The following is a 25,124-nucleotide window of genomic DNA, read 5'->3' on the forward strand; positions in this document are numbered from 1 at the left end:
TGATTTCACAGTATTAATTTCCTCCAAACGGAGTATACTTTTGAACTGTATTTGCTGGTTCCCAAATACACTTGAGGTTGGGATTTTTACTGTCATTCACTAGGTGGATAGTGCATTCCAAAAAGTAGTTTAGGGGTCATTTTCTTCTAACCGAATTCTACCACCACAAAGAATTAGTGAGAGTGGAATGCAGGGTGCATGAATGGAAAGAGGAGAATTCCAAGTAACCTGTTAAGGTTTCACTTGCCCAACATTCCTAATATTTGTAACCAAGTTCTAGAAGTTGCCAAACATTGGCTTTTTATCCGAAATAATATAACAGTATGACCACTACAATGAATTACTGAATGCAAGTAGTGCAAAATTATATGGATCTGGAAGTGCCATTTAATCTACACAAACATTTTGAGCCTCAGAATAGGAATATGTACACTACCCACTGAAAGATAACTCCTGACAAAATTTAGTCCAAAAGCCAAATATAATCAAATAGCAAAAAAATGCTTGTACCCTACAGCACCACTTTCTGACATGTACAAAACAGGTAGCAACCAGGAACTCTTGTCTTGTAAAGATGCTGATAAATACAACAGAAACAGTATAATCAGGCCCTGTTCCCTTCCAATAACACAGCTAGAGGAATCTAGGGAATGGGGTTTAAATGACACTCCAGAATTAAAAAACTACACAAGTATAAAGTTTGCTTACACTGCAGAAGATGAGGTCATCCACTTCTGTGGGTTTTGTAGACTGCAAGACCTCAAGAAAAGTTCTGAAGCAAACAGATCGATATGGCTCATCCAAATACTGCTGCCCAGGTACACTGTGATACAAGAAAATAAATAACAGCTTTAATCTCAGTTTAGAAACAATAGCATACATATAAGCTATAATATATCAGTACTCCGGCAAAGTTAAGATGACACAAATTTCTTCAAGATATCACTGATGCTTCTAGTTTTCTCATTTCCAAGTCTGCTTCTCAGCCAGGATCACAAACATCTGCACTGTACCCATTAATTGTAAATGGAACAGTCATACTGTGGGGAAAAGTGTGTACAACTTGTCCTTCAAGGTAAGTGTGAAGTCCCCATGCTGGGCCAGTAATCAAGGAGCCCGAATCCTCACCACTGACACTGGAGAGGGATGTTTACTTCGAATACAAAGCAATACACTCAGTATTTCCAGATGTAGACTTCTCCGCATCAAGCACAATTTCCCTTAAGAGCATCCAGTGAACACGTTCAGTCCTGGGGCTGATTCTTCTCTGTATCTGTCCAGACCCCCAATAAGACTCCCCACTGGCACAGCTCAGAGTTGAATTCTTAGCTGGGGTTCCAAGTTAAGTCCTCCCATACCCTCACTGTGAAACCAGTGCTTTGTGTCCCTGCTCCAAGCAGCTGACACACAAACACACACACACACACACACACCTGGGAAAGGTTGGCACAGATTACAATCTGTGCCCCCATTTGCCCAAACTATAAGATAGTTATCATTACCACCAGTCACTTAATATAAGGCTCTTAAAATTGTATCCCGTTTTACTGAGTGAAGTTAATATTAATACAAATGGTAATGTTGACCAAACGGCCAGGCTTCCAGGAGTGGCCAGAGTTATCACCAAATAAATATATGCAAATACTCTCAAAGCTTACATATTTTCTAAAAAGGAACAGTGACAAAGAAAAGTTTTAATATATTTAATAATAAATAATAAAAGAACAAGAAAATACTAAATATCGGTTTACAGTAACACCAGAGTTTCATTCACATGGATTATTAAAAATAACACTGGTGGAAAGCTTCACACAGTTATAGAAAAACAGTACTTCTAATTTCACTACATTTTCTTGACTAATCTAAAGGAATTACAGTCTCCTAGTTAAGTTACTTACTACAGCAAGGCATGATGATGTGGGTGAGTGGTCCCTGTTCTCAGACCCAAGGCAGAATGCAGAATGCTGAGAGCAAACTCCTACCAATATCTAAATATCATTTTTGGCTTACAGAATGACATCACACACATCTGGTCATCTGACTCTGTTTCCCATGCTATCACAAATGCTACAAACTGACAGGATTTTAGCACCTGTGTGTTCTCATACACACAGACAGAGCTTTGCTCAGATCTCCTAGAAGTCATAAAACCATTTCACTCTTCCTACAGGACCTACCAACTATTCTCTAGCACACACATTGCATCTCTGGTTCCATTTAGAACTTGGGGATAACATCTTTAAGGCTTAACACGTAAAGTAATATTTTGCAAAGTCAGATGGATTAAGATTAACCTCTTCATTTCCTGTATATGCTGTTATAATGTATACATTTAATTCAGTTACAATAATACATGTACATTTATTTCCTTCCAGCAGGATGCACTGTTAATACATTTTAACACAAGCAAACCTCAGAAATACATTTTCAGTACAAGCATATGCTCAAATCAGTTTGCCCTCTGCTTTGCTCCAGGCTCACTACACTCTCCTACCCTACACACCCCCATTCCCACCCCCACATCAATTATATTTATGCTTTACTTAGCCCCTCCCCTCCATCATTAACCAATAAACTCCTTCCACTTACACCACTTCAAAAAGACCCACCCACTTTCTTCCACACAAACATGCACTCTCACATGGCCCCTACTATCTACAAGGCACATTACTTATCATGCTTGCTTTCAACTTAAGCCCTCACCATTACCTTCACCTACTGACACAAACCACCTCCATACATGCTACCCTACACCTCTCACACCATATACCTCCTGCACACAAACCCTTCCTTTGAACCTAAATAAGCTAAGTTACTCTGACATCTCTCCCTCTCTACTTGTATCTCATATCATAACTTCAACCAAAATAAAACTAATACCTCATACCTCCAGACCAAAAATACACCTATTACATCCCCATAAAACCATCCCCCATAAACAACAAACTCACTTTATCACCAGACACACTCTTAACATTAAGTGGTGATATCCACCCAAATCCAGGTCCAACCCCCCCCCCCCCATGCACCACTAACCCAACCGATAAAACACTTCATCTAATGACAATTAACACTCGCAGTATTTGCAACAAATTAACTAAATTTCATACCTGGCTAACCATCCACACCCCTAACATTGTGGCAGTAACTAAGACTTGGCTAAAGCCACATATTATTGACAGTGAAATTGTCCCTCCTGGATATATTATTAATCTTTCCGAAAGACTCCATAAAAAGGGTTTGGGTGTAGCATTAATCTATCAAAACTCACTACAAATAACAATCCACCCAAAACCTACTCCCAACTTTCAGGAACCTAGAGCTCCTACTTATATCCCTACAGTTAAATAAACACACATGCATCACTGCAGTTTATATTCCACCAGGCCGAAACACCCACATACTCGAAGACTTCCTATCTTGGATATATTTGAATATATCTCATGAAACTGTAAATCTTGGAGACACTAATGTAAATTGGATAAATTTAGCCTCCCTCTCCCCAAAAAATAGTTTAAACCTACATAGTTTCACACAACTCCTCTACACACCTACGCATGGACTAGCAACAGAATCTGAAGCAACCCTAGACAGAATACTAGTATCCCACCGTCAAAACTATGCCAACTCAGTCACCCTACCAACTACTCTAAGTGATCACCTCCCGGCCTATCTCCATAGGACTCATCCCCAAACTACCAAGATGCATACTTATAGAACCTCTAGAAATCTTGCCCACTTTAACGAAAACCAATTCTTAACCACTTTAAAAGCTCAGAACTGGAACCCATTAAAAACACTCCCCCTAGACGAGGGTGTAATTTTTTTCAACAAACTTTTCTTAGATGTTCTCAACAGCTTACCTCCATACTCACTAAATGGACTAATATCAATCATGCCCCCTGGTTACCAAAACAAACTAAAACTCTCATACTTAGAAACAAGCTTTGGAAAATATGGCTAAAAGAACTAAACAGAATTAACTCAATTACAAACAACTTCGTAATAAAGCAAAAAAAGTTAGTGATACAGGACAAAAAAAGACTTATTTTCCTCTAAACTATCAACCTCAAACAATAATCCTAAAATGTTTTGGAAGTCGGTCTCCACGCTACTCAACCCAGGCACCTTACAAAATCCTTCCCCTGCACCAGAAAAAACTCCACAACAAATCGCCCATGACTTTAACACCCACTTCATCTCCACCATTCAAAATCTACTTAAACACTCTCCACCTGACATAAGCTCTAATCACCAAAGTACTACCAACCCTCTACCACCTAATAACACCCACCCCAAAAGTAATCATACTATTACTCCTTCAGCCCAGTACTTTTCAGTTCAACTTGTACCCACCTACTGCTGCTTTATTCCTTTAAGAGAATTAATATTAAACCATGTGATGCAATGATTGCTGGTATAAAAGCAGGTGTGTCTGTACTTTGTTTTATACACCTGAAGAAGCCTGTTGGTGAAAGCGCTTGTGTTTTTGTAATAAAATTACTTGGAGAGACTTGAGCCATCCCTCAGCTTTGTTTTTTCGTTTGGACTGAGATTGTATTTGTTACTGAGGTACCTGGCTGCTGTTGGGACTGTTTTTTACTTTTATTGTACCCACCACGTAATCTTAAAACTCAAACAAACTAAAACCTTGCTCACTTTCTGCAGACAACCTTCCCCCAGAATATCTGCAGTTAGCAGCTAGTGTAACTGCTTATCCAGTTACCATTCTTATAAATCGGTCCATTAAAGAATCCTATGTTACCCTTTTATGGAAAAAATCCATCATTTCTCCACTCCATAAAGGTGGAAGCTTGTATGACCTCTCCAACTACCGTGCTATCTCTATACTCTCTCCTCTATCAGAAATAATAGAAAAATGTGTCCACACACAACTATTGAAACATCTATCTGAAAATGCTCTTCTATCTCCAACACAACATCGTTTCTGCCCAGGCCACAGCACAATCACTTCCCTACTCTCTTTTTCAGACACTGATAAAGCCATAGATGCCGGTCATCCTACCTCAGTTATACTACTGGACCTATCTAAGGCTTTTGACACAGTGTCACATACTAAGCTGCTACATCGACTATCAAACTTAAGATGATCCCTTAAGTGGTTTACCTCTTGCCTACACGATAAAGAACAATCGGTAAGGTGGCAAAATTCACAATCTGATTACCAAAAGAACATAGGGGTCTCACAAGGATCCATTCTAGGACCACTACTGCTTAATATTTTTATAAACGATTTACACAAACCCCCCCCATCCAAAACCTTATCCAATATGCTGATGATTTGACACTAGTATCCACCTCCAACAATCTTACAGATCTCCTCACAAACACACAAAAAGCTATCACTTCTGTCGAATCATGGCTCATCAATTCTCAACTAATGCTAAACCCCAAAATAAACAAAACTATTACTTTTCTCTACAAAAACTCCAGATATTTACTTTAAAATCTTTGCTAAAGATGGTACTGAAATAGAAATAGTGAAAACTGCCAAATTGCTAGGAATAACAATAGACAACAAACTCAGTTATGAACTCAATTCTATAAAAAAAGCACATTTTAAATTAGGCAAACGTTATCACCACAAACTCTACCTGGACAACACCAAAACTAAACTAGCCAGCACATTACTCATCCCCTCTGTTCTATATGGTAGTGCCATCTTTACCAACCTACACACGACCCTTACAAATAAACTACAATCATTCTACTATAAAATTGCCAAATTTGCCTCTGGAACATCTTATCGCTCTCCTTAATTGACCAGAATTTTCTCACCACCTCCAGTATACCCAACTCACAATAGCATACAAGTTAATGTACAAACCCAGTGACTGCCCTGCACTCAACCCAATCCTACAAATATTCCTACCAGAACTGTAAGTTCCTCTGACAAGTACCTACTAACTTTAACTAAACACAAAAGGGCAGGAAAATGTCTGTATCCCCATAGCATTGCAAAATTATGGAACAACCTCCCATCTCACATAACCCAAATTGACCACGCTAAAACCTTTAAAACTGCCGTAAAATCTCACTACCTAGATAATACATTGTGTACCTGCCATACAAACAAACCACCCTAAAATATCTACTTACTAACTTCTAACATGTGCAAGATACAACAAATGTCCACACTGTTTCTTCAGGTATAACATTTTCTGTATAAACCCTTATGAAATGATTAACTTGTTCTATATTTGCCTCACATACTTGCTGTATTAGAAATATTTGTTAAATTTATGTTCTAATCATTGTTGCCTGCTTTTACATTGTTTATTTTTTTATTGTATACATTTATTGTATAAACATATTTGAAGTGTACTGTGGAGTTTTTCTCCCCTGGCCTCCACTGAAAATGGGTTTCTGACCCAGTGGACTTTCCCGGATAACAAATGTCAATAAATAATAAATAAATAAATTATTCTAAAAATTCCAGTTAACTGTGCTGGCATATGTTACAAATCCACTGCCCTATTTTTCCTGGCATGGCAGACAGTACCTCCCATCGTCACAGTAAGATGCACCAAACTGGTGTTACCAAATTTTTTGCATTATACAGTCATCTCTAAAATCATTCTCAACTCAATGAACTCTACTCTTGCAAAAATATTAACTCTTGATATTACTGGAAAAAAGCATTACATTAAACTACTACACTTTTCTGAACAAAATCCTCTGCTTAACCGATGTCCCAACTTTTTGGATGCTATGGAAACTATTTTGTCATTGCATGGATATTCCCACACAGGAAAAGCATCAGAAAAAGACAGACTTGGCTAAATCACCTAGTTCGTAATGGATCGATTTAACAAGCTAATTACAGTTCAGGTTTAGAGAACTTCCTAGAATGAGCTCTGCTAAAGTAAACATCCCATGTTTTACAATACAACTGCAACAAGTAAAATATATTTAATACAAATATGCTTAATGCTATGCTCAAAAAATGTGAAGAAACATGTAAACCTCAACATCAACTGTACCCTAATAAAGCACATTACATGAAATGTTGTTCTTATAGCTCAAATTACTATACAAGCACTGGAATTTTCATTTATGCTATGCTAAAATATAGTTAGTTCTCACAATATTACATTTTACAGAATCTTCCCTTACTATGCATATAATACCTACCTGTAGCAGAGGTTTGTCATACAGTGTAAAGCAGCTCTTCGGTTTTCAATATCTGAATTGGCTGGATCAGTGAAACGCAGCAAAAGTCCATCTTTGCCCAGCAATTCTGGGAGATACTGAAAAAAAAAGGCAAAACAGTTAAATACATATAGCAGAAATATTATATGGATGCAAATATCTAAAAGGAGAACACCATTACTACAAAAATAAAAGGGAAGCTGGAACATGGGTGTCCTTTCCACCATCAGATCCCAAACTGTACCAGTTAAGCTGTACTGTAAAATCTGTGGGGTTCCATTCACGTAGTCGAACTTTTACAAGTTCGAACCACATATGGTCGAGACCATACGTTCGAATTTGTAAAAGTTCGAACGTTTGAATGGAAATCTCCGTAAGCGGAGCTTTCCATTCACTTCAATGTGGTGTGATCTCGGAGTTGGTATATTTACGTAGCGGGGGTGTGGGGGTACAGGGGGGCTTGCCCCCTGCTTACAAGTTATTGATTTTTACGTTTTGTATTTTTTTTTTGCATAGTCGAAGTTCTGTAACTTCGAAATCAATGGTTCGACCATCAGGTGTTTGGAGTTAGGGAACCTCGACTATCTAATATAGACCCAAACCTGTGGAGGTCCATCAAAAAGCATTCTATGAATTCTGTGTTCCAGTGTTTTCCTGCAGTCATCAACAGAGCTGCACTAGATTTAAATGGTCCCACACGGGCTTAGTTAATCAACACTATACACTTATTCGACTACATGTACTGCTGAAATGGATTGCAGGAAAAAATAATCCAAAAGCCACATCAGCACCCAACAGTTCTCCACTGCTCTGGTTCCAGCTGTTAAGGGAGATAACTTTCATAACTATGATCTTAAAAGCAGTAACAGGAAATTAACTGAACACATTACTCGGAATATGATGGTTACTAAGAACAATGCTTATTAATATTTCACAAAGGATGTGCAAAGACAGTCTTTTTGATCCAATTAAAACATGACTTAACCATAAAGCAAAACAAAGCACCATAGATTATTTTAAGATGTAGTGATCAGTATATTACTGACATGTTATTACAATTTCAACATACCCTTATCCATCTATGCACAGCTTGCTTTATTTGCAAGCCATTCTACCAATGAAAATTATTCAGCTCTGCTTTGTTAATGAGTAGTGTATTAAATATGTTAAACAAATCCCTTACTAGTAACATTTTTAAAAGACTTACTGACTATCCAAACACGGACGTGAATTTTTAACCCATAACATTTGATTAAACATCCTATTTCTTTTCTCTTGTACTACTTTCAGATCCCATTACAACCCAATATGATATCTTTTAAGGATCAGCTGCTCCTTTTTTCACCTTATTTTTTAACCTTGTATGGGCAACCTGAATAAATTCCATCAGAGATCAATATGAAAACAGACAGTAGGATTCACAAATCCATCACTGGACTCTGCTCAAGTGCAATTACTGTTACAGACAGAGGGCTCCAAATGGCTCCTCATGAATAGTTGAGTGCTATAGTTTGCTGGCTAATTCTCTTTCTCTCAACCCTCAGTGAACCAGACACTGCTGTGATGTAAAGCTGGAAGAATGGACATAAGAACAGTTCAGCATACAACTAGGTAAGCTGTAGCATATCAAAATAAAGCAACCACTGTCCAGTTCATTTCTATAAGCAATGTAGCATTACAAGGCACCTGCAGCACATCAGAAGATCTCTATGCACAAAACCACAGTTGTTCTTCTTCTTCTTCTTTCGGCTTTTCCTGATTAGGGGTCGCCACAGCGGAACTCCGGTCCACTAATAATTGGCAGTAGATTTTTACAGTGCCGAGGTGCCAATCCGATGCCCAACCTTCAACGAAGGCACTACCATTCACGCATGTCTTTTGAATGCCACTCGACCGTGGGAGGGACAATGCAGACTCCACACAGAAGGCGCTCCAGCAGAGAATCGAACGGGAGACCCTCTTGATGTGAGGAGACAATGCTACCACTGCACCACCGCGGCTTCTATGCACAAAACCACAGTGTGTGCTGGAAATCATTAAATGCATCAATAAGCTACACAGCTGCCCATCTTGCACCTCAGCATTGCCTAAATCATTTTATGGAATTCAAGCACAGCCATTAGGGAAGCTCGGTGTAAACAAGTTCAGTGGCGCCACAAGTTGGTTGATTCTTTGAATAGATATAAGGCCATTCCTGGCTGTAGTATGCCACATACATCTCCTTCCGTTAAATGCAATTAGTCTCCCAACTCAGTTCCCTTGTACATATAAAACCCAGGCTCAATCCAACCTCTGCCATGACTTCCTAAAGAGGGAAGTTAAACTGTTCCAAAATGTCTTCATCCCAATGCCAGCACAAACAAAGCCATGTTCTTTGGGAGTAAAAGACATGGCTGACCTGCTGAGACTATAAACAAAGAAAGGTGATCCACGTAAGCTATATATGTGCGGTGCCATCAAACTGTGAGCCACTCAAAGGGATGCTACCCAAAACATCACAGTGGATTTATAGCAGAGATATAGGAGCAGACTGACAAGGCCTTTCTTCTGGCTGATCCTCTCACCAGTAAACCTAGTCTGTTCGAAAAAAGTACAGTTTTGTACCTACCATAAATGTAGATGTTCGAGTGCTCATACATTTGCAGTCATTACAGATGGGTTATCCTGCCATCAGGCGGGTCCTCGGTCGGCCGAATTCCAAAGTCTAGGTCCGGCGTTGGTGGTCGTCGCTTCTTCCCTGACGTCAGTGTGGCAGGGGTATAAGAGAGGCAGCCGACGCCATCTTCTTCAGTTTTTCTTGCCCCAGATGTCAGGTGCCCCCAGAAGGAAGGCAAAACATAAACTTATGTAATCATGCAATATAGAATAATCAAAAAATAGAAGTTATGTTCTTACCATAACGTTCCATGTTAGTTGTCTTCTTCTCGCCTTCTTCTTGCTGGATGGGTTCGGAGCCGACCTCGGCTCCGACTCGGCCACTCTAAAGCTCGAGAGTTGGTTCCACCGGCTCGAGGCTCCCCTTATATCCCACAATGCTAGGCGATAGTTACCTCAGATCTCGTTTGTAAGCTAACCCCAGCTTATAACAGAAACAGTATAACTGTAAAAAAACAGAATCCACCTCTAACAACAGGAAGAAGAAGGGTGACCTACATCCTGAAACAAGAAATATGCATAATAGCATATAGCTAAGAAAGAGAGGTCACGATCACAACTCCTCTAGGTCTGTCCAGGCCAGGGGGAAGGAGGGTGGGACGCAAGAAGAAGGCGAGAAGAAGACAACTAACATGGAACGTTATGGTAAGAACATAACTTCTATATGTTAAGTTGTCTATCTCGCCTTCATTCTTGCTGGATGGGACCACGTCCCTAGCACCTTGTCCCGGGTGGCCTAACGGAACAGACTCCTGAGAACAGTGGAACCAAAATTAGCTCTATGCCTAGAAGCTAAATCCAACTTATAATGGGAAACAAAAGTGTGAGGAGTAGCCCAAGTAGCCGCTGCACAAATGGTGTCAATAGGCAGTCTGTCTTGGAAGGCTAGAGAAGTAGCCAAAGCTCTGGTGGAATGGGCTTTAGGCTTATTAGGCAGTTTTGGTGTCTAATCTCATAAACAAGGGTAATCAGAGATGTTAGCCATCTGGATAAAGATACCTTTGAAACTGGAAGTCCCTTTCTGCTTTTCGCATAGGAGACAAACAGCTGATCAGATTTTCTGAATTGTTTCGTCCTGTCCAAGTAGTACCTTAATTGACGATGAACATCCAGACAGTGTAATTTTTGTTCAGACCTATTTGAATACTCCGGGAAAAAGACAGGGAGGTCAATGCATTGGTTTAGATTTGATGCTGAAACAACCTTAGGCAAAAAGGACGGGTTAGTTCGTAAGGAAACTCTGTCCTTATGGAACACAAGGTAAGGAGAACGACAACTGAGTGCTTGAAGTTCTGAAATTCTTCTAGCTGATGTGATAGCCACCAGAAAGAGAGTTTTCCATGATAATAACTTTAAGGAACATGAAGCTGCAGGTTCGAAAGGTGAAAGAATCAAAGAAGCAAGAACTAAATTTAGGTCCCAAGGAGAAGGAGGGTTTCTTACAGGAGGTCTGAGAAGAAAAACTCCTTTCAAAAAGGCTTTGCAGAGTTTGTGGGACATTAGGGCAGATTCAGAAATACCCACATGGAAATTAGAAATAGCTGCCAATTGAACCTTAAGAGTAGATGGAGATGAACCTGCCTGGAAGAGTTCAGCAAGAAAATCAAGGACTAGTTGGATGGAAGCGGTGAAAGGATCTATGTCCTTTCCTTGTGCCCAATATGAAAAGCGTTTCCACTTACTCAAATAAATCTTTCGAGTGGAAGATTTATGGGAAGCTATCAAAATATCTCTAACAGAGTGAGATAATTGAGGAAGCCTGGCTACGGTTGGAAGTGGAGGAACCAAGCAGTGAGGTTCAGAGAGGGGAGGGAGCGATGAAACTGACCCGACTGATGGATCAAAAGATCTGGAACTAGGTCCAGATTCCACGGTCGCTCCAAAAGAAATCGATGCAGAAAGGGGAACCACACTTGCCGAGGCCAGTAAGGAGCAATGAGGCCTTCTGAGCGATAGCTTTCTGTATTACTTGAGAGATCAGTGGGAAAGGAGGAAATGCATACAGAAGTCCCCGGGGCCAAACTTGGACTAGCGCGTCCCTGCTGGGTTGGCCTGGTAAAGGGAATAGAGTGAAGTATTCTCTGCACTTGCTGTTTTGGGGAGTAGCAAAAAGATCGCAGCAAGGCTGACCCCACTTGAGAAAAATCTCTCTCACTACAGAGTCTTTCAGAGACCACTCGTGAGGCATGAGAATAGCTCTGCTCAACTTGTCCGCAATGTGATTGGACTTCCCGGGGATGTGCGTTGCTATCAGAAAACGCTGAGAAGAAATCGCCCAGTGCCACAGTCTGAGTGCTTCTCGACACAGGGGGTATGATCTGGTTCCGCCTTGTTTGTTGATGTACCACACTACAGACATATTGTCTGTCTGGATCGCAATCGTTCCCAAGGGAAGAGAGTCTTGAAGGGCTTGCAACGCTAAAAGCACTGCTCTCATCTCCAGAACATTTATGTGCAAGTGGCATTCGTTTGGTTGCCATGTGCCCTGGACTGTCCTGCCCTGATAATGCCCCCCCACCCGATCAGGGAGGCATCCGTTGTCAGAGTAGCAACCGGAGGAGGTGGAACAAATGGTCTCCCCAACAGGAGCTGGGGGGAAGACATCCACCACATGAGATGCTTTTGCATGCTTGCGTTATCATAATGGTGTGAGACATTGGAAGTTCCTGGTATGACCATTGAGAAAAAGCATCCACTGAAGGATCCGCATGTGGTATCTGGCCAATGGAAGGAGAGGTATGGCGCTGCCATGATTCCCAACACCTTTAGAACTAACCTGGCTTTGGCTCTGTTGTTGTTGAGAAGTAGTGATACCAATTTTGAATGTCTGATATCCTTTGGTTCGTTAGTGTTGCAGACATGTTTACAGTATCTAAATTTGCGCCTATGTAGGTAATAGTACGACAAGGCGACAACACAGACTTTTCGCAATTTATTGAGATACCCAGTTTTGACAGGCGAAAAGTGTAATCTCTGGCCATCAGAAGGAGATGCTTGGTGGGAGCTGTGAGGAGCCAGTCGTCCAAATATGGAAACACCTGGAATCCTTGTCGTCTCAGGTGAGAAGCTACCACTGCCATGCATTTGGTAAACACCGGGGCAGTGGTGAGACCAAAGGGCAGGGCCCTGAATTGAAAATGACTGGTTCCCAGCCTGAAGCAGAGGAATCTTCTGGAGCGCCTGTTCATTTTTATGTGATAGTACGCGTCCTGAAGGTCTATAGAGCACATCCAGTTTCCTTTTCCCAATAGGGGAAGAATGGATTGCAGCGTGACCATCCGAAATCTTGTTTTCTTGACCGATCTGTTCAAGATACTGAGATCCAAAATTGGTCTCCAGTCCCCTGTTTTCTTTGGAACTAAAAGAACCTTGAGTAGATTCCGGATCCTAGTTGGTCTGCTGGCACTGGCTGAATAGCTCTTTTGTAAGCAGTTTTGAAATTTCCAAAGCTGCTATATCCCTTTGAGCGGTGGAACATCTGGAAGGGATTTTTGACTGATTTGGAAAACGAAGAAAGGGAATAGAATAACCTTCGAAATGATGGACTGTACCCATTTGTCTTGTGTCAAGGATAGCCAGGCTTCTGGGTACAGTGACAATCTTCCCCGACTGCCTCCGAAGATGGGCAGTCGGGCAACACCTCAGGGATGCTGAAAGGGCTTATCGGAGGACTTCTCGATTGCCCTGGTTCTGCGGACCCCTCTGCCTCTAGGGCGGCGTCTACCATTGTTGTTCCCCCTCTGCCTCTGGCGGGAACCGACTCTGTCGTCAGGCGAAGTCCCTTGAGATTGTTTACGGAACCACATCTTTCCCCTTCTGGCCTTTGGGGTAAGGCCTAGAAGGAGTAGAAAAGCGGAGTCCGGCGCCAGAAAGGGTCTTGCCATCAGTCTCGCACCTAGTCAGGGTGTCTTTCCCTTGTGGACCAAACAGAGATGATCCATCAAAGGGAGTTCGTGAAAGACGTCTTGAAAGGTTCCGCAAAATTGCATAGCCGCATCCAGGCGTGCCTACGTAAGGCTACCCCTGTTCCTGCGGCTCTGCTCGCTCCATCGGCCGCATAAGAGAGGAGGCGCATGGAGGAGTTGGAAATAGAATTAAGGATAGCTAGCTGCATGTTCATTTTCTCTTGGAAACCCGTAGCTGTAGGGTCCTTCAGCATTTCACTCGCTTCTTTGATCAAGTCCCTTTGAAGACGAGTGAAATGGCACAGGTAATTCAGCTTAACGCATAGTAAATGTCGCTGAGGAGAACATCCGCTTCCGCACCTATCCATGGACCTAGATTCCTTGTTAGGTGGATGGACAGGCACTGAAGGATCAGCCAGTTCCTTCTTTGTGGCGGCAGCTACCACCATAGCATCCACAGAGACTCCTTTTGATAAAAATTCCTTGTCTGATGGAGCTGTGATGAATTTGGAGGGTCTCCTGGGAGTAGGGTCCACTGAATCAGGAGCCGTCCATGCCTTTTAGCAACCACCTGCATGAGGGGGTCAAGGGGGACACCCAGGAGGTGGAAGGACGAGAGCCAAACGCCTCAAGATACACAGATTCGATCCTCCGAAGGGTTGAGGGCTGGCCAATTTCCCTCTGTTTAAGGATCTCCAGGATGTCTGCAAATGAGACATCTTCAGAAGGGGAACGGGGAACCCTCAGAATCATCCAGATCTGTGTCCGGCGTGATAGACTCAGGTGAGTCAATGTGCTTCCTCTTGCACTTCCTCTTCCGAGGGGCTCTTCTGCCAAATCAGGAGAGGCCTCGAAGAGGATGAAATCCCAAAGGGAGCTCCTGAGGAGTTGGCTCTCTGCGTTCCGGGATGAGGGAGTGAGTCGACTTACCCTGAGGCAGCATAGAGGGAGGGGCTGACGGAGCCGACTGTGGAGTAGAGCCAGGCTCTAACACACTCCGCATGACCTCGAAGCACCCCTGTCAGGCAGAGCCAGAGGTCCCCGCTCCGAGGAGCTAAGGACCCCTCGGCACCGACAGTGATGGCTCCGAGGCCGATGTCGGAGCCGAACTCACCAGAGCCGAAGCACCGAGAGGGAGAGGGGGGTCGGACAAGGGTCCGATGCCACTCACCCCCGAGCCGACGAGGGAAGTCCGGCGCCGAGATTCCTCCATGGAAGGAAACGGAGCCGACGAGGGAGCCGAAGACAATTGACTCGGTCCCGGGGTGACCACAGTCTCGGTTCCGACATGACCCGGCTCCGAACTCAAGAGAGTCGAAGGAGGAAAGAGTTGATGGACCGGGGCAGGCACCGACTGATGAGTCGGGCTCTGAAGCATCTGGGCTAGTGCCTCAGACTTGAGTAGTCGACTCACCACCCTCTGAAGGTCATGATCGGACAGCCTCGATGACCTAGAGGAATGAGACCTTTGGCTCCGTTCAGACAGCAGGGGAGATCCTGGAGCCGAATGAACGGAGCCAAGAGAAGGTGACCTAGACCTCTTTCTGGTTGTTGGCTCCGAAGATCTTGTCGGAGCCGACACGGGTACCTCGATAACCCGGGCCCCGGCGGGACCCGAGGAAGCCACAGAAACTGTGGACTGAGTCTTATCGGCTCCAGCCGGAGCCGATAAAGGCAAAGGTTGAACAACCTGAGGTCTCGGCTCAGAAGCCGGAGCCGAAGACCTCGATGCCTTGGAGGGCTTCCCTGTTGAGACAGACAGGGAATCCTCAGGTTTTAACAAGCCTCTCAAAATAAGCTTGTTTTTTCTTTCCTGCAGGACCCTGGGGCTGAAGCCATGGCAGACAGCACAGGAGTCCTGCAGGTGCAAAGGCCCCAGACAATAGACACAAGAAGTGTGAGCGTCTGTCAGAGACATTTTCTGACAGCACGCATCACACTTCTTGAATCCGGAGACCTTTGCTTCTTTAGACATAGCCTAACTGGTGAACACAAACACACACTCAAACACACCAGTTATACCCTGTCAAAATTACAAACTTTAGTAAAAATACTAAAATAAAGTACAATAAACAGTAGTACACTATACAAACACTCCCTAGGGAAGGGAAGGCCTAAGGCCCAAGGGAAGAACTAAAAGTTCTTTTAACAAGAAACGGGAAAAAAATTAGGTTCGGGGATAGAGTTCAATGAACTACACTAATTTAAGAATAATTAAATTAAAAAAGGGGTAAAAAGAGTAACTTTTTATAGAAAAAGCTAAAACTCACCAGGAACCGGTAGAATAACCAACCTCGAAGCTGTAGCGGCAAACGAGATCTGAGGTAACTATCGCCTAGCATTGTGGGATATAAGGGGAGCCTCGAGCCGGTGGAACCAACTCTCGAGCTTTAGAGTGGCCGAGTCGGAGCCGAGGTCGGCTCCGAACCCATCCAGCAAGAATGAAGGCGAGATAGACAACTTAACATACAGTAGTTGCAAGCAAATACACCATAAAAGAATACCCCAAATAGGTTGTATGAGAAGGTGTTTGTCATAAGGCCTGTCCTAAGAGGGGATGGAGGGGGGGGCCTGGACTGCAGCTGTATGAGCACTCTAACATCTACATTTATGGTAGGTACAAAACTGTACTATGTTCATCGTGCATACAGCTGCAGTCATTAAAGATAGGAAGAATCCCAAAGCTAAGTAGGGGTGGCAGGCACTAAGTGGAACTAGGAGGGGCAAGGATGCCCTGCAGGACAGCTGTGGCAAATCCCACTCTAGATTTAGAGTAAAGTGGAAGGTGATAGTGTTTGGAGAAAGTGTTCACTGAACTCCAAGTGGCTGCTTCCAAAATGTCCTTGGTAGGAACCCCCCTGAGGAAAGCTGCAGAGGTAGCTGTGGCCCTGGTGGAGTGGGATCTGATGCTTGAAGGCACAGCTTTTCCATGAAATGAGTAACAAAAGCATATGCAGTGGGCTATCCATTTTGAGATTGTCTGTTTGGAAATAGCCTTTCCTTGAGCACCTGTAGCATAGGACACAAAGAGTTGCTCGGATTTCCTGAATGGCTTTGTCCTGTCCAAATAATAACGAAGTTGTCTGTGAATGTCCAAGGAATGCAGTAGTCTTTCCCCTTTGTTTTGTGGATTAGGGTAAAAGGTAGGTAAGTGGATAGTCTGATTCAACGCTACACTGGATATTACCTTTGGCATAAAGGTAGGGTTGGTTTGTAAGGAAACTCTGTCCTGATGGAAAATGATGAAAGGTTGCACAGCCATGAGGGCCTGTAGCTCCGAAACCCTGCATGCCAAGGTGATAGTCAGAAGGAAGGCTGTTTTCCATGACAAGTATTGTAGTTCTGTTGAAGCAGCTGGCTCGAAGGGAGGAAGCGTCAGCTTTTCCAATATGAAGTTGAGGTCCCAAGCAGGGACTGGTGGTTTCCTTGGGGGTTTTATATTCTTTGCCCCTCTGAGGAACTGTCTTAAGAGAGAATGAGAGAATAAAGGAGGATCTGTGTTGTATTGTGCAGAAATGGCTGAAGCGTGGATTTTGATGGAGGAGAAGGAAAGTCCACTGTTTAACATCTCAGCTAGGTACTGTAAAATTTGAGGTAAAATTTATTACCCAAGGATTCTGGCCCTTTTCCTGATTCCAGGCACAAAATTGTTTCCATTTGGCGGAGTAGACTTTTCTAGTAGAAGGTCTTCTGGCCTCCAAGATGACATCCTGCACCTCCTTGGAGAGGAGGGTCTGTTGGGAAATCAAGGGATTCTCCGTGCAGCTAGATTTAGGGTTTTGAGCTGGCTGTGAAGAGTCTTGAAGTTGTGCTGGGACAACAGAAGAGGGACTAGAGGTAGGATACATGGTGGGGAATGTGTCAGGCTCTTCAGGAGCGGATACCAGTGTTGTCTTGGCCAATCTGGAGCAATGAGAATCATTTTCGGCCTCTCTGCTCTGGCTTTTAATAGAACTTTGGGCAGCAGAGGAAGAGGCGGAAAGGCATAGACTGTCAACGTTGTCCAATTGAAAGAAAGTACGTCCACTTTCCAGGCTTGTGGATGATAGGTCCTTAAACAAAATTTTTTCAATTGGTAATTTCTGTGGGTAGCAAAGAGATCTATGTCTGGCTGTCCCCATGCCCGAGTTATCTTTGTGAAAACTTGAGGATGCAACTTCCATTCGTGTGGATCTGTCATATTTCTGCTTAGGCTGTCTGCCAGTGTGTTTTCCTTCTCTGGCAGGAATTGTGCCTGAAGTTGAATTTGCAATTCCAGTGCTGTGTTCCATAGGGTCATGGCTTGTCTGCACAGGGGGTATGAATGAGTTCCCCCCTGTTTGTTTATGTACCACATCACTGTGGTGCTGTCTGTCCTTATCAATAGCTGGCCTTGATGCAGTAGGTCTTTGAAGGCCATAACAACATTTTGCACTGCTAGCATTTCCTTTTGGTTGATGTGTAGGTGCTTCTCTTTTTGGGACCATTTTCCCTGAATGCACTGATCTGTCATGTGTGCCCCCCAGGCGTAGTCTGAGGCATCTGCTGTGATGATTTGAGTTGCTTGAGGTACGCAGAAAGGGAGACCTATGTTTCTTTGGCATGCTTGAGCCCACCACAGAAATTCCTTTTGAAGGCATGGAATGAGTGGTATAATTGTTTCCAAGCTGTGGCTGTGTTGAGACCATAAGTTTTTTAGGTACCATTAAAGTTTCCTCATATGCAGCTTTGCACATGGGATCAGTAGGATGCAATATGCCATGAATCCCAGAGCCTGCAGGACTTTCCTTGCAGTCAGCCTGGTGAAGGTTGCCATTTTGCTGAAGTATTGAGACAGTTGCCCTTGTTTGTCTGGCGTGAGGTATGCCATCTGGGTGGTTGTATTCAAGCTGGCACCCGGGAAAATTATTTGTTGAGAGGGTATTAGTTTTGATTTCTTTTTGTTGACTGTGTATCCCAGAAAGTTCAACAGTTTTATTACAAATGCCAGGTGTTTCAGAAGTATGTCCTTGCTGTCCGCTTGGATCACGCAATCGTCTAGATATGGGTATATTTGTATTCCTTGAAGTCTGCAGAAGGCGATTACTGATGCCAGGCATTTCGTAAACACTCTGGGCGCAGTAGATAAGCCAAAGGGCAATGCAGAGAATTGATAATGGGTTGAACCTGCAAGAAATCTGAGGTACCTTCTGCAATCTTGTCTGACAGGGACATGCAAGTATGCCTCCTTGAGGTCCAATGTTACCAGCCAAGACTCCTTGCCCAGCATGGGAAGAAGCTGCTGTAATGTGAGCATCTTGAATTTTGGTACCTGTAAATATGTGTTTAGGATGGACAGGTCTAAGATAGGTCTCCAGTCTTTGTCTTTCCTTGGTACCAGGAATAGTCTGGAATAAAACCCTTGACCTTGTTCTTTTGTAGGTACCTCTTGAATCGATGTCCATGAGAGCTGAAATTTGTTTTTGTGCCTATGCCCTTTGATTTTGCGGCAGGTTTGGCATGCCTCTCATTTTTAGAAGGGTGTGAAAGTGGAACCTGTAGCCTCTGTCTATAATGTGCCAATTTTTTGAGAATAATGCCAGTTTTGGGCCCAAAGGTGCTGCCATTAAAGCTTTGCTTGGCAGGTAAAGGGGGAAGTCATTGTGTCTACTTTCTGAATGACTGTGATCTATCTTCTCCACCTCTTGGGGTTGGTGCTTGCCACTGTCTGGCTTTGAAAGATCCTTGAGGTTGCCCTCTACCCCTTGGGCATCTGTATCTGCCCCTTTGATGTCTGTCCGTGGCTGGAAAGGACCAATTTTTTGAAGGCCAGTTTCTGCTGAAACGTGGAGGTTGTACCTGCAGGAAATCTTTCACTGTTTGCATTGATTTTGCTTTTTCCTCCATTTTCTTTAGTACCTCCTCAGCTTTAACACCAAACAATACATCTTTTTGAAGAGGTGCATCTAGTAATTTAGCTTTGACATGATCTGGTAAGGCTTGCTCTTTGAGCCAAGCATGTCTACGTATAACAGACCCCGTAACAGCAGCTCTACATGAGGCCTCTAAAGCATCAAAACCACACTGCAAGGTATGTTTACCCACTTGCTCTGCACCATGCAACAAATCCTGCAACTCTTTTAAATCTGGTTGCTCTGGTTGTGTCATTTTGCTTTTCAACTGAGATAACAAAAACTGTTGATACTTTAACATATGGAACTGACAGTTTAATGCCCGCATGGTTAAAGTGGCCGAGGTATACACCTTTTTCCCCCACCTTTCTAAAGATCTGGAATCTCTCTCTGAAGGTAATGGGTTTTTAGCAATAGAGGCCTTAATTCCCTTGGGACCCTGGGAAATAGTTTCTGGGTCAGCAGCATGGCTTTTGTATAGGAACTGGTGTGAATCAGGAACCCGGTAATACCTGTCTGGTTTAACAGGAGCTGGAGGTAAAGAATCTTGATTGAGGCTGGCTTCTGTGTACACATCATCTAATATATCTAAAACAGGAGGGATAGCCAGGGGCCTATGCTGGGGGAGCATTTCCCCAAAAGAGTAGTCCTCAGGGGGGGGGAGACCGAGGGAATAGACTCCTCTGCATCAGTCTTCAAAAGGAGAATAGGCATAGTCCTGGTCCTCAGAATGTTCAGAGGGAAGAGGCTTGATCTGAGGAAGGGTAGTCTTCCTCTAATCTGGGCCTTTTGTCCGAGGGGGGTTGAGAACCCCTGATAAGAGTAATCAAATCCTCAGCCATTGTGAGCATCTGTTTTTTTAGGCATGGGACCTTGAGAGGGGGTCTGAGGTCCCTGTTTTTTTGGTTTTCATGGCTGCTTTAGATTTTGTGGAAGCTTTAATAGAGGAGGAAGGCCTGAAGACACCTTGAGAAATGGCAGGCCTGTCTAAACTCTGAGTTTCCCCGCCAAGAGTGGCGTCGGTATCTGTAGTAGGAATGGGGACCGAGGAGCCTGCGACCTCGGGTACTGAAGACACCGGTAATATAGTGTCATCGGTACTCAAGGGCTGCGTAGGTGCCTTGCTGAGAACCAGTAGTCGGCCTTAGCGTGGTGTCAGTAGTCGTCGTGGACCTCGTATGTCGGTCCTTATCTTTGCTTCTTTTACTCAAAACAGGAGTCGGAGTATCCGACGACATAATATAATTAAATTTTTTACCAAAATAGTGAAGGGCGAACTCCGCCCGACGCTTAATAGTGCGCTTGTTGAATCTAGCACAAAAACGGCAGGCCGAGACGTCGTGGTCTGGGTCTAAGCAAGGTATACAGAAAGAGTGGAAATCCTTATGCGGTATTTGCTTCCCACATGAAATGCAATTATTAACTTTGTCTGACATCGGTCTGAGGCAAGAAAAGTTTCCCCAATGGGGTACTTAGCTTTCAAGAAGACTTCGGCTGAAATATTTTCGTAAATCTCAGGAGCTGGCCGACCGGCACTTGCGAACTGCTTCTGCTTCGAGCACCGCGCGGTAAGAAAGACTAAAGAAGATGGCGTCGGCTGCCTCTTTTATGCCCCTGCCGCACTGACGTCAGGGAAGAAGCAACGACAACCGACGCCGGACCTAGACTTTGGAATTCGGTCGACCGAGGACCCGCCTGACAGCAGGATAACCCATCTGTAATGACTGCAGCTGTATGCATGATGAACATCAGATGGATGCTCCTCAGCCCCAAGGTCATAAAAACAAAAAAAATATACAAAAATGAAACAGAAAAATGACAAAGATATTTTTTTTTAATCCTAGTCTGTTCTCAAACCCAAGTCACTAGCAGGTTGCCCTTATACATATATCTAGACTTCCGCCTTACCTGATCATTTAGCATTGTTACGTTCACAGGAAGGGTCATATTAGTATGTCATCAGGTTTGGAGTCAGAATACCTCTCTGTAGAGAAGATCTGAGCTAGGGTTCATAACGTAATACAACATGCCTGCACAGCACTAACCCCAAGAGACTTACTGCGCAAAACGATTTATTATAAAAATGTTGAATGTCAATCCTTTTTTAACAATTACTTGAATTGTTATGTTGAATATGGCAATGGTGTTTTGTAACAATGTCGAAAATGATCATTAAGAAAATCGACATTCGTAAGTATTTGGAATTTCTTATGAGGAGATGACATCAGACCCTCAGGCTGTTGTAGTGAAGGTGCTGTCGGAATTGTACAAAGGTAGCACTGAGGCTATAGTAGGGGTGATAGCACAGAAGAAACCTAGCAAATTACTTTTATTTTACAGAATTCACATCAGCTGCGTAACACACACGCAAACATCTACATGCTCCAATGGTTTAGCAAGGGGGGCAAGCACCCCCCTTACAACCCACACCCCCTGTAAATTATATACATCAACTCAGAGATCGTACTACATTGAAAAAAAGGTAAACCTTCTGGTCCTCACTGTACTGCAATCTCCATTCAGAACGCCAAACTCACATTAGAGAATGGAAACTTACTTTCATTAACATTAATGCGGAATATTTCAGTTCGGCATTACGACAATTTAAAACCACGCATTCAACCAAATCATTTTCACATGAGTGCCTTTTAACATTATGACAATAAACCATGCAAAACATCCAACAGCCAATCAAGAAGGATAACAATAATGGGATGGTGTGCCAGCATCCCAAGATAAAGGCCACATAAAGCAGATAAACAGTAGTAACATGCATAACAGTGGCACATCAGCATACTGGAGGAGCAATGCTACAACAACTTATGTGGGCAATGTGCACAATGTTATGACAAAGTTATCCCTATGTATGCAGAGTAGTACAAATAGCTATTAGTAGTGCTGCAGGGAAAGTACAGTTTTGTACCTACCATAAATGTAGATGTTCGAGTGTTCACCCTGCTGCAGTCATCACACTTGGGTTATCCTGTCGTCAGGCAGTCCCGCAGTCGGCCGGATTTCCAAAGTCTTGGTCTGACGTTGGTTGCTGTCACCTCATTCCTAATGTCAGTGCGCCAGGGGTATACATATTGCAACAGATGCCATTTTCTTCAGTTTTTCTTTCCCCAGATGTCAGGTGCCCCCAAAAGGGTGATCCAAATTAGTACCAAAAGGTGTGAACACTGTACAGACACAAAATCCCTTCAGCTATAAGCAAATACATCAGTAAGGCATAGCAAAGATTTAGCCAGTAGATCAGAGGGGTTGGAGGGAGGGTAACCTGGACTGCAGCAGGGTGAACACTCGAACATCTACATTTATGGTAGGTACAAAACTGTACTATGTTCATCGTGTTACCCTGCTGCAGTCATCACACTTGGGTAGAGTCCCAAAGCTAAGGTAGGGTGGAGGCATCATAGAGGGTTAGTGGAGGCAATGAGGCCCTGCAGAACTGCAGTGGCGAAGCCTGCCCTGGACTTAGAATAAAGAGGTAAGTGATAGTGTTTGGTGAAGGTGTGTACAGAACTCCATGTTGCAGCTTCTAAAATTTTCTTGGTAGGAACCCCCCTGAGAAAGGCTGTAGAGGTAGCTGTTGCCCTGGTAGAGTGGGATCTAATGGTAGGAGGAACTGGCTTCCCATGATGGGTATAGCAGAATCGTATGCAATGGCCTATCCATTTAGAAATGGTTTGCTTGGATATGGCCCTCCCTTGAGAAGCTGTAGCATAGGAAACAAAGAGCTGGTCAGCTTTTCTGAAAGCCTTAGTTTTATCCAAGTAGTAACGAAGTTGCCTGTGAATGTCCAAGGAGTGCAGGAGTCTCTCACCTTTGTTCTGTGGTTTGGGGAAGAAAGTGGGTAGGTGGATGGTTTGATTTAAAGCTACACTGGAAACCACCTTAGGCATGAAGGAAGGATTAGTTCATAGAGAAACTCTGTCTTGATGAAAAATGAGGAAAGGTTCCACTGCCATAAGTGCCTGTAATTCTGAGACTCTCCTAGCAGAAGTTATTGCCAGGAGCAGGGCAGTCTTCCAAGATAGGAACTGAAGGTCTGCAGAAAAAGCTGGTTCAAAGGGAGGCAGCGTTAGTTTTTCCAGAACAAAGTTGAGGTCCCATGTTGGTGTAGGAGCTCTTCTAGCTGGTCTAATGTTTTTTGCCCCTCTGAGGAACTGCCTTAGGAGAGGATTTGAAAATAAAGGTGGATTTGTGTTGTAGTGAGCTGAAATAGCTGATGCATGGATCTTAATTGAGGAGAAGGAAAGTCCTTTATGCAACATCTCAGCTAAATACTGCAGAATGTGAGGCATGTGAGGCTGAGTTGTGTCTTGGTCTTTAGCTTGGTTCCAAGCAGAAAACCTTTTCCATTTGTCCGAGTAAACCTTCCTGGTGCTTGGCCTCCTGGCTTCCAGAATTACATCCAGTACTGCTTGTGAAAGAGGTGCAGGTTGGATACTTAATTGATTTGCCATGCAGCCAGGTTTAAGGTTTTGATCTGGCTGTGTAGAATCTGCTTGTTCTGCTGCGTGAGCAAATGAGGTATTTGAGGCAATATCCATGGTGGGCTGTGAGTCATATTCTTCAGTAGCGGGTACCAGTGCTGGCGTGGCCAGTCTGGGGCTATGGGAATCATTCGAGGTTTCTCCTTTTTGGCCTTCAAAAGTACCTTTGTGAGAAGAGGCAATGGAGGAAAGGCATATGCTGTCAGGTTTTTCCAACTGAAGGAGAGAGCGTCCACTTTCCAAGCTTGTTGGTGGAATGTCCTTGTACAAAATTTTGTCAGCTGGTAGTTTTGAGGACTGGCAAACAGGTCTATATTTGGTAGACCCCATCTTTGAGTTATCATTGTAAATATTTAGCTTCCACTCGTGGGGATCTCTGATGTTTATGTTTAGGTCGTCTGCCAATGTGTTTTTCTGTCCTGGCAGGAATTGAGCTTGTAACTGGACTAGGTAGGCCAGAGCTGTGTTCCATAAGATTATTGTTTGCCTGCAAAGGGTGTAGGAATGTGTGCCCCCTTGTTTGTTTATGTACCACATTACTGTGGTGTTGTCCGTCTTTATTGCAAGTTGTCCTGGCTGTAGTAGATCCTTGAAGGCTGTCAGAGCTTTCTGTACAGCTAGCATCTCTTTTTGGTTTATGTGCAGTTTTCTTTGTTCTGCAGTCCATAGGCCTTGAATGCATTGCCCTGCCATGTGTGCCCCCCAGGCATAGTCTGAAGCATCTGTTGTGATAGTTTGCCTGGGTGGAGGCAAGGTGAAAGGCTGACCCTTGTTGAGGTGACATGCCTGTGCCCACCATAGAAATTCCTGTTGAAGGCAGGGAATGAGAGATATCACTGTGTCCAAGCTGTGGCTGTGTTGAGACCATACGCTTTTAAGTACCACTGTAATTTCCTCATATGCATTTTTGCAAATGGTATTATCAGAATGCAAGATGCCATGAAGCCCAAAGCCTGCAGAATTTTTCTTGCAGTTAATTGTGTCTTTGTTGCCATTGTCTTGAAATATTGAGTCAGTTGTAATTG

At 43.5% G+C, this 25,124-nt stretch overlaps 1 protein-coding gene across 1 annotated transcript in view; it reads right to left on the bottom strand.

Moving 5' to 3' along the window:
* The window catches only part of HEATR6 (HEAT repeat containing 6), a gene marked incomplete in the record, with an annotated part of 1,433,578 nt that overhangs the window by 1,310,506 nt on the left and 97,948 nt on the right, over positions 1 to 25,124 (bottom strand). The window contains 2 exon segments of the mRNA XM_044054904.1: positions 709 to 823; positions 7,156 to 7,271. Coding sequence (XP_043910839.1) covers positions 709 to 823; positions 7,156 to 7,271 — 231 coding nt within the window.

This window comes from Protopterus annectens, chromosome 13.part0, assembly GCF_019279795.1.
Source record: "Protopterus annectens isolate FY-2018-M chromosome 13.part0, PAN1.0, whole genome shotgun sequence".
Lineage (NCBI taxonomy): Eukaryota > Metazoa > Chordata > Ceratodontiformes > Protopteridae > Protopterus > Protopterus annectens.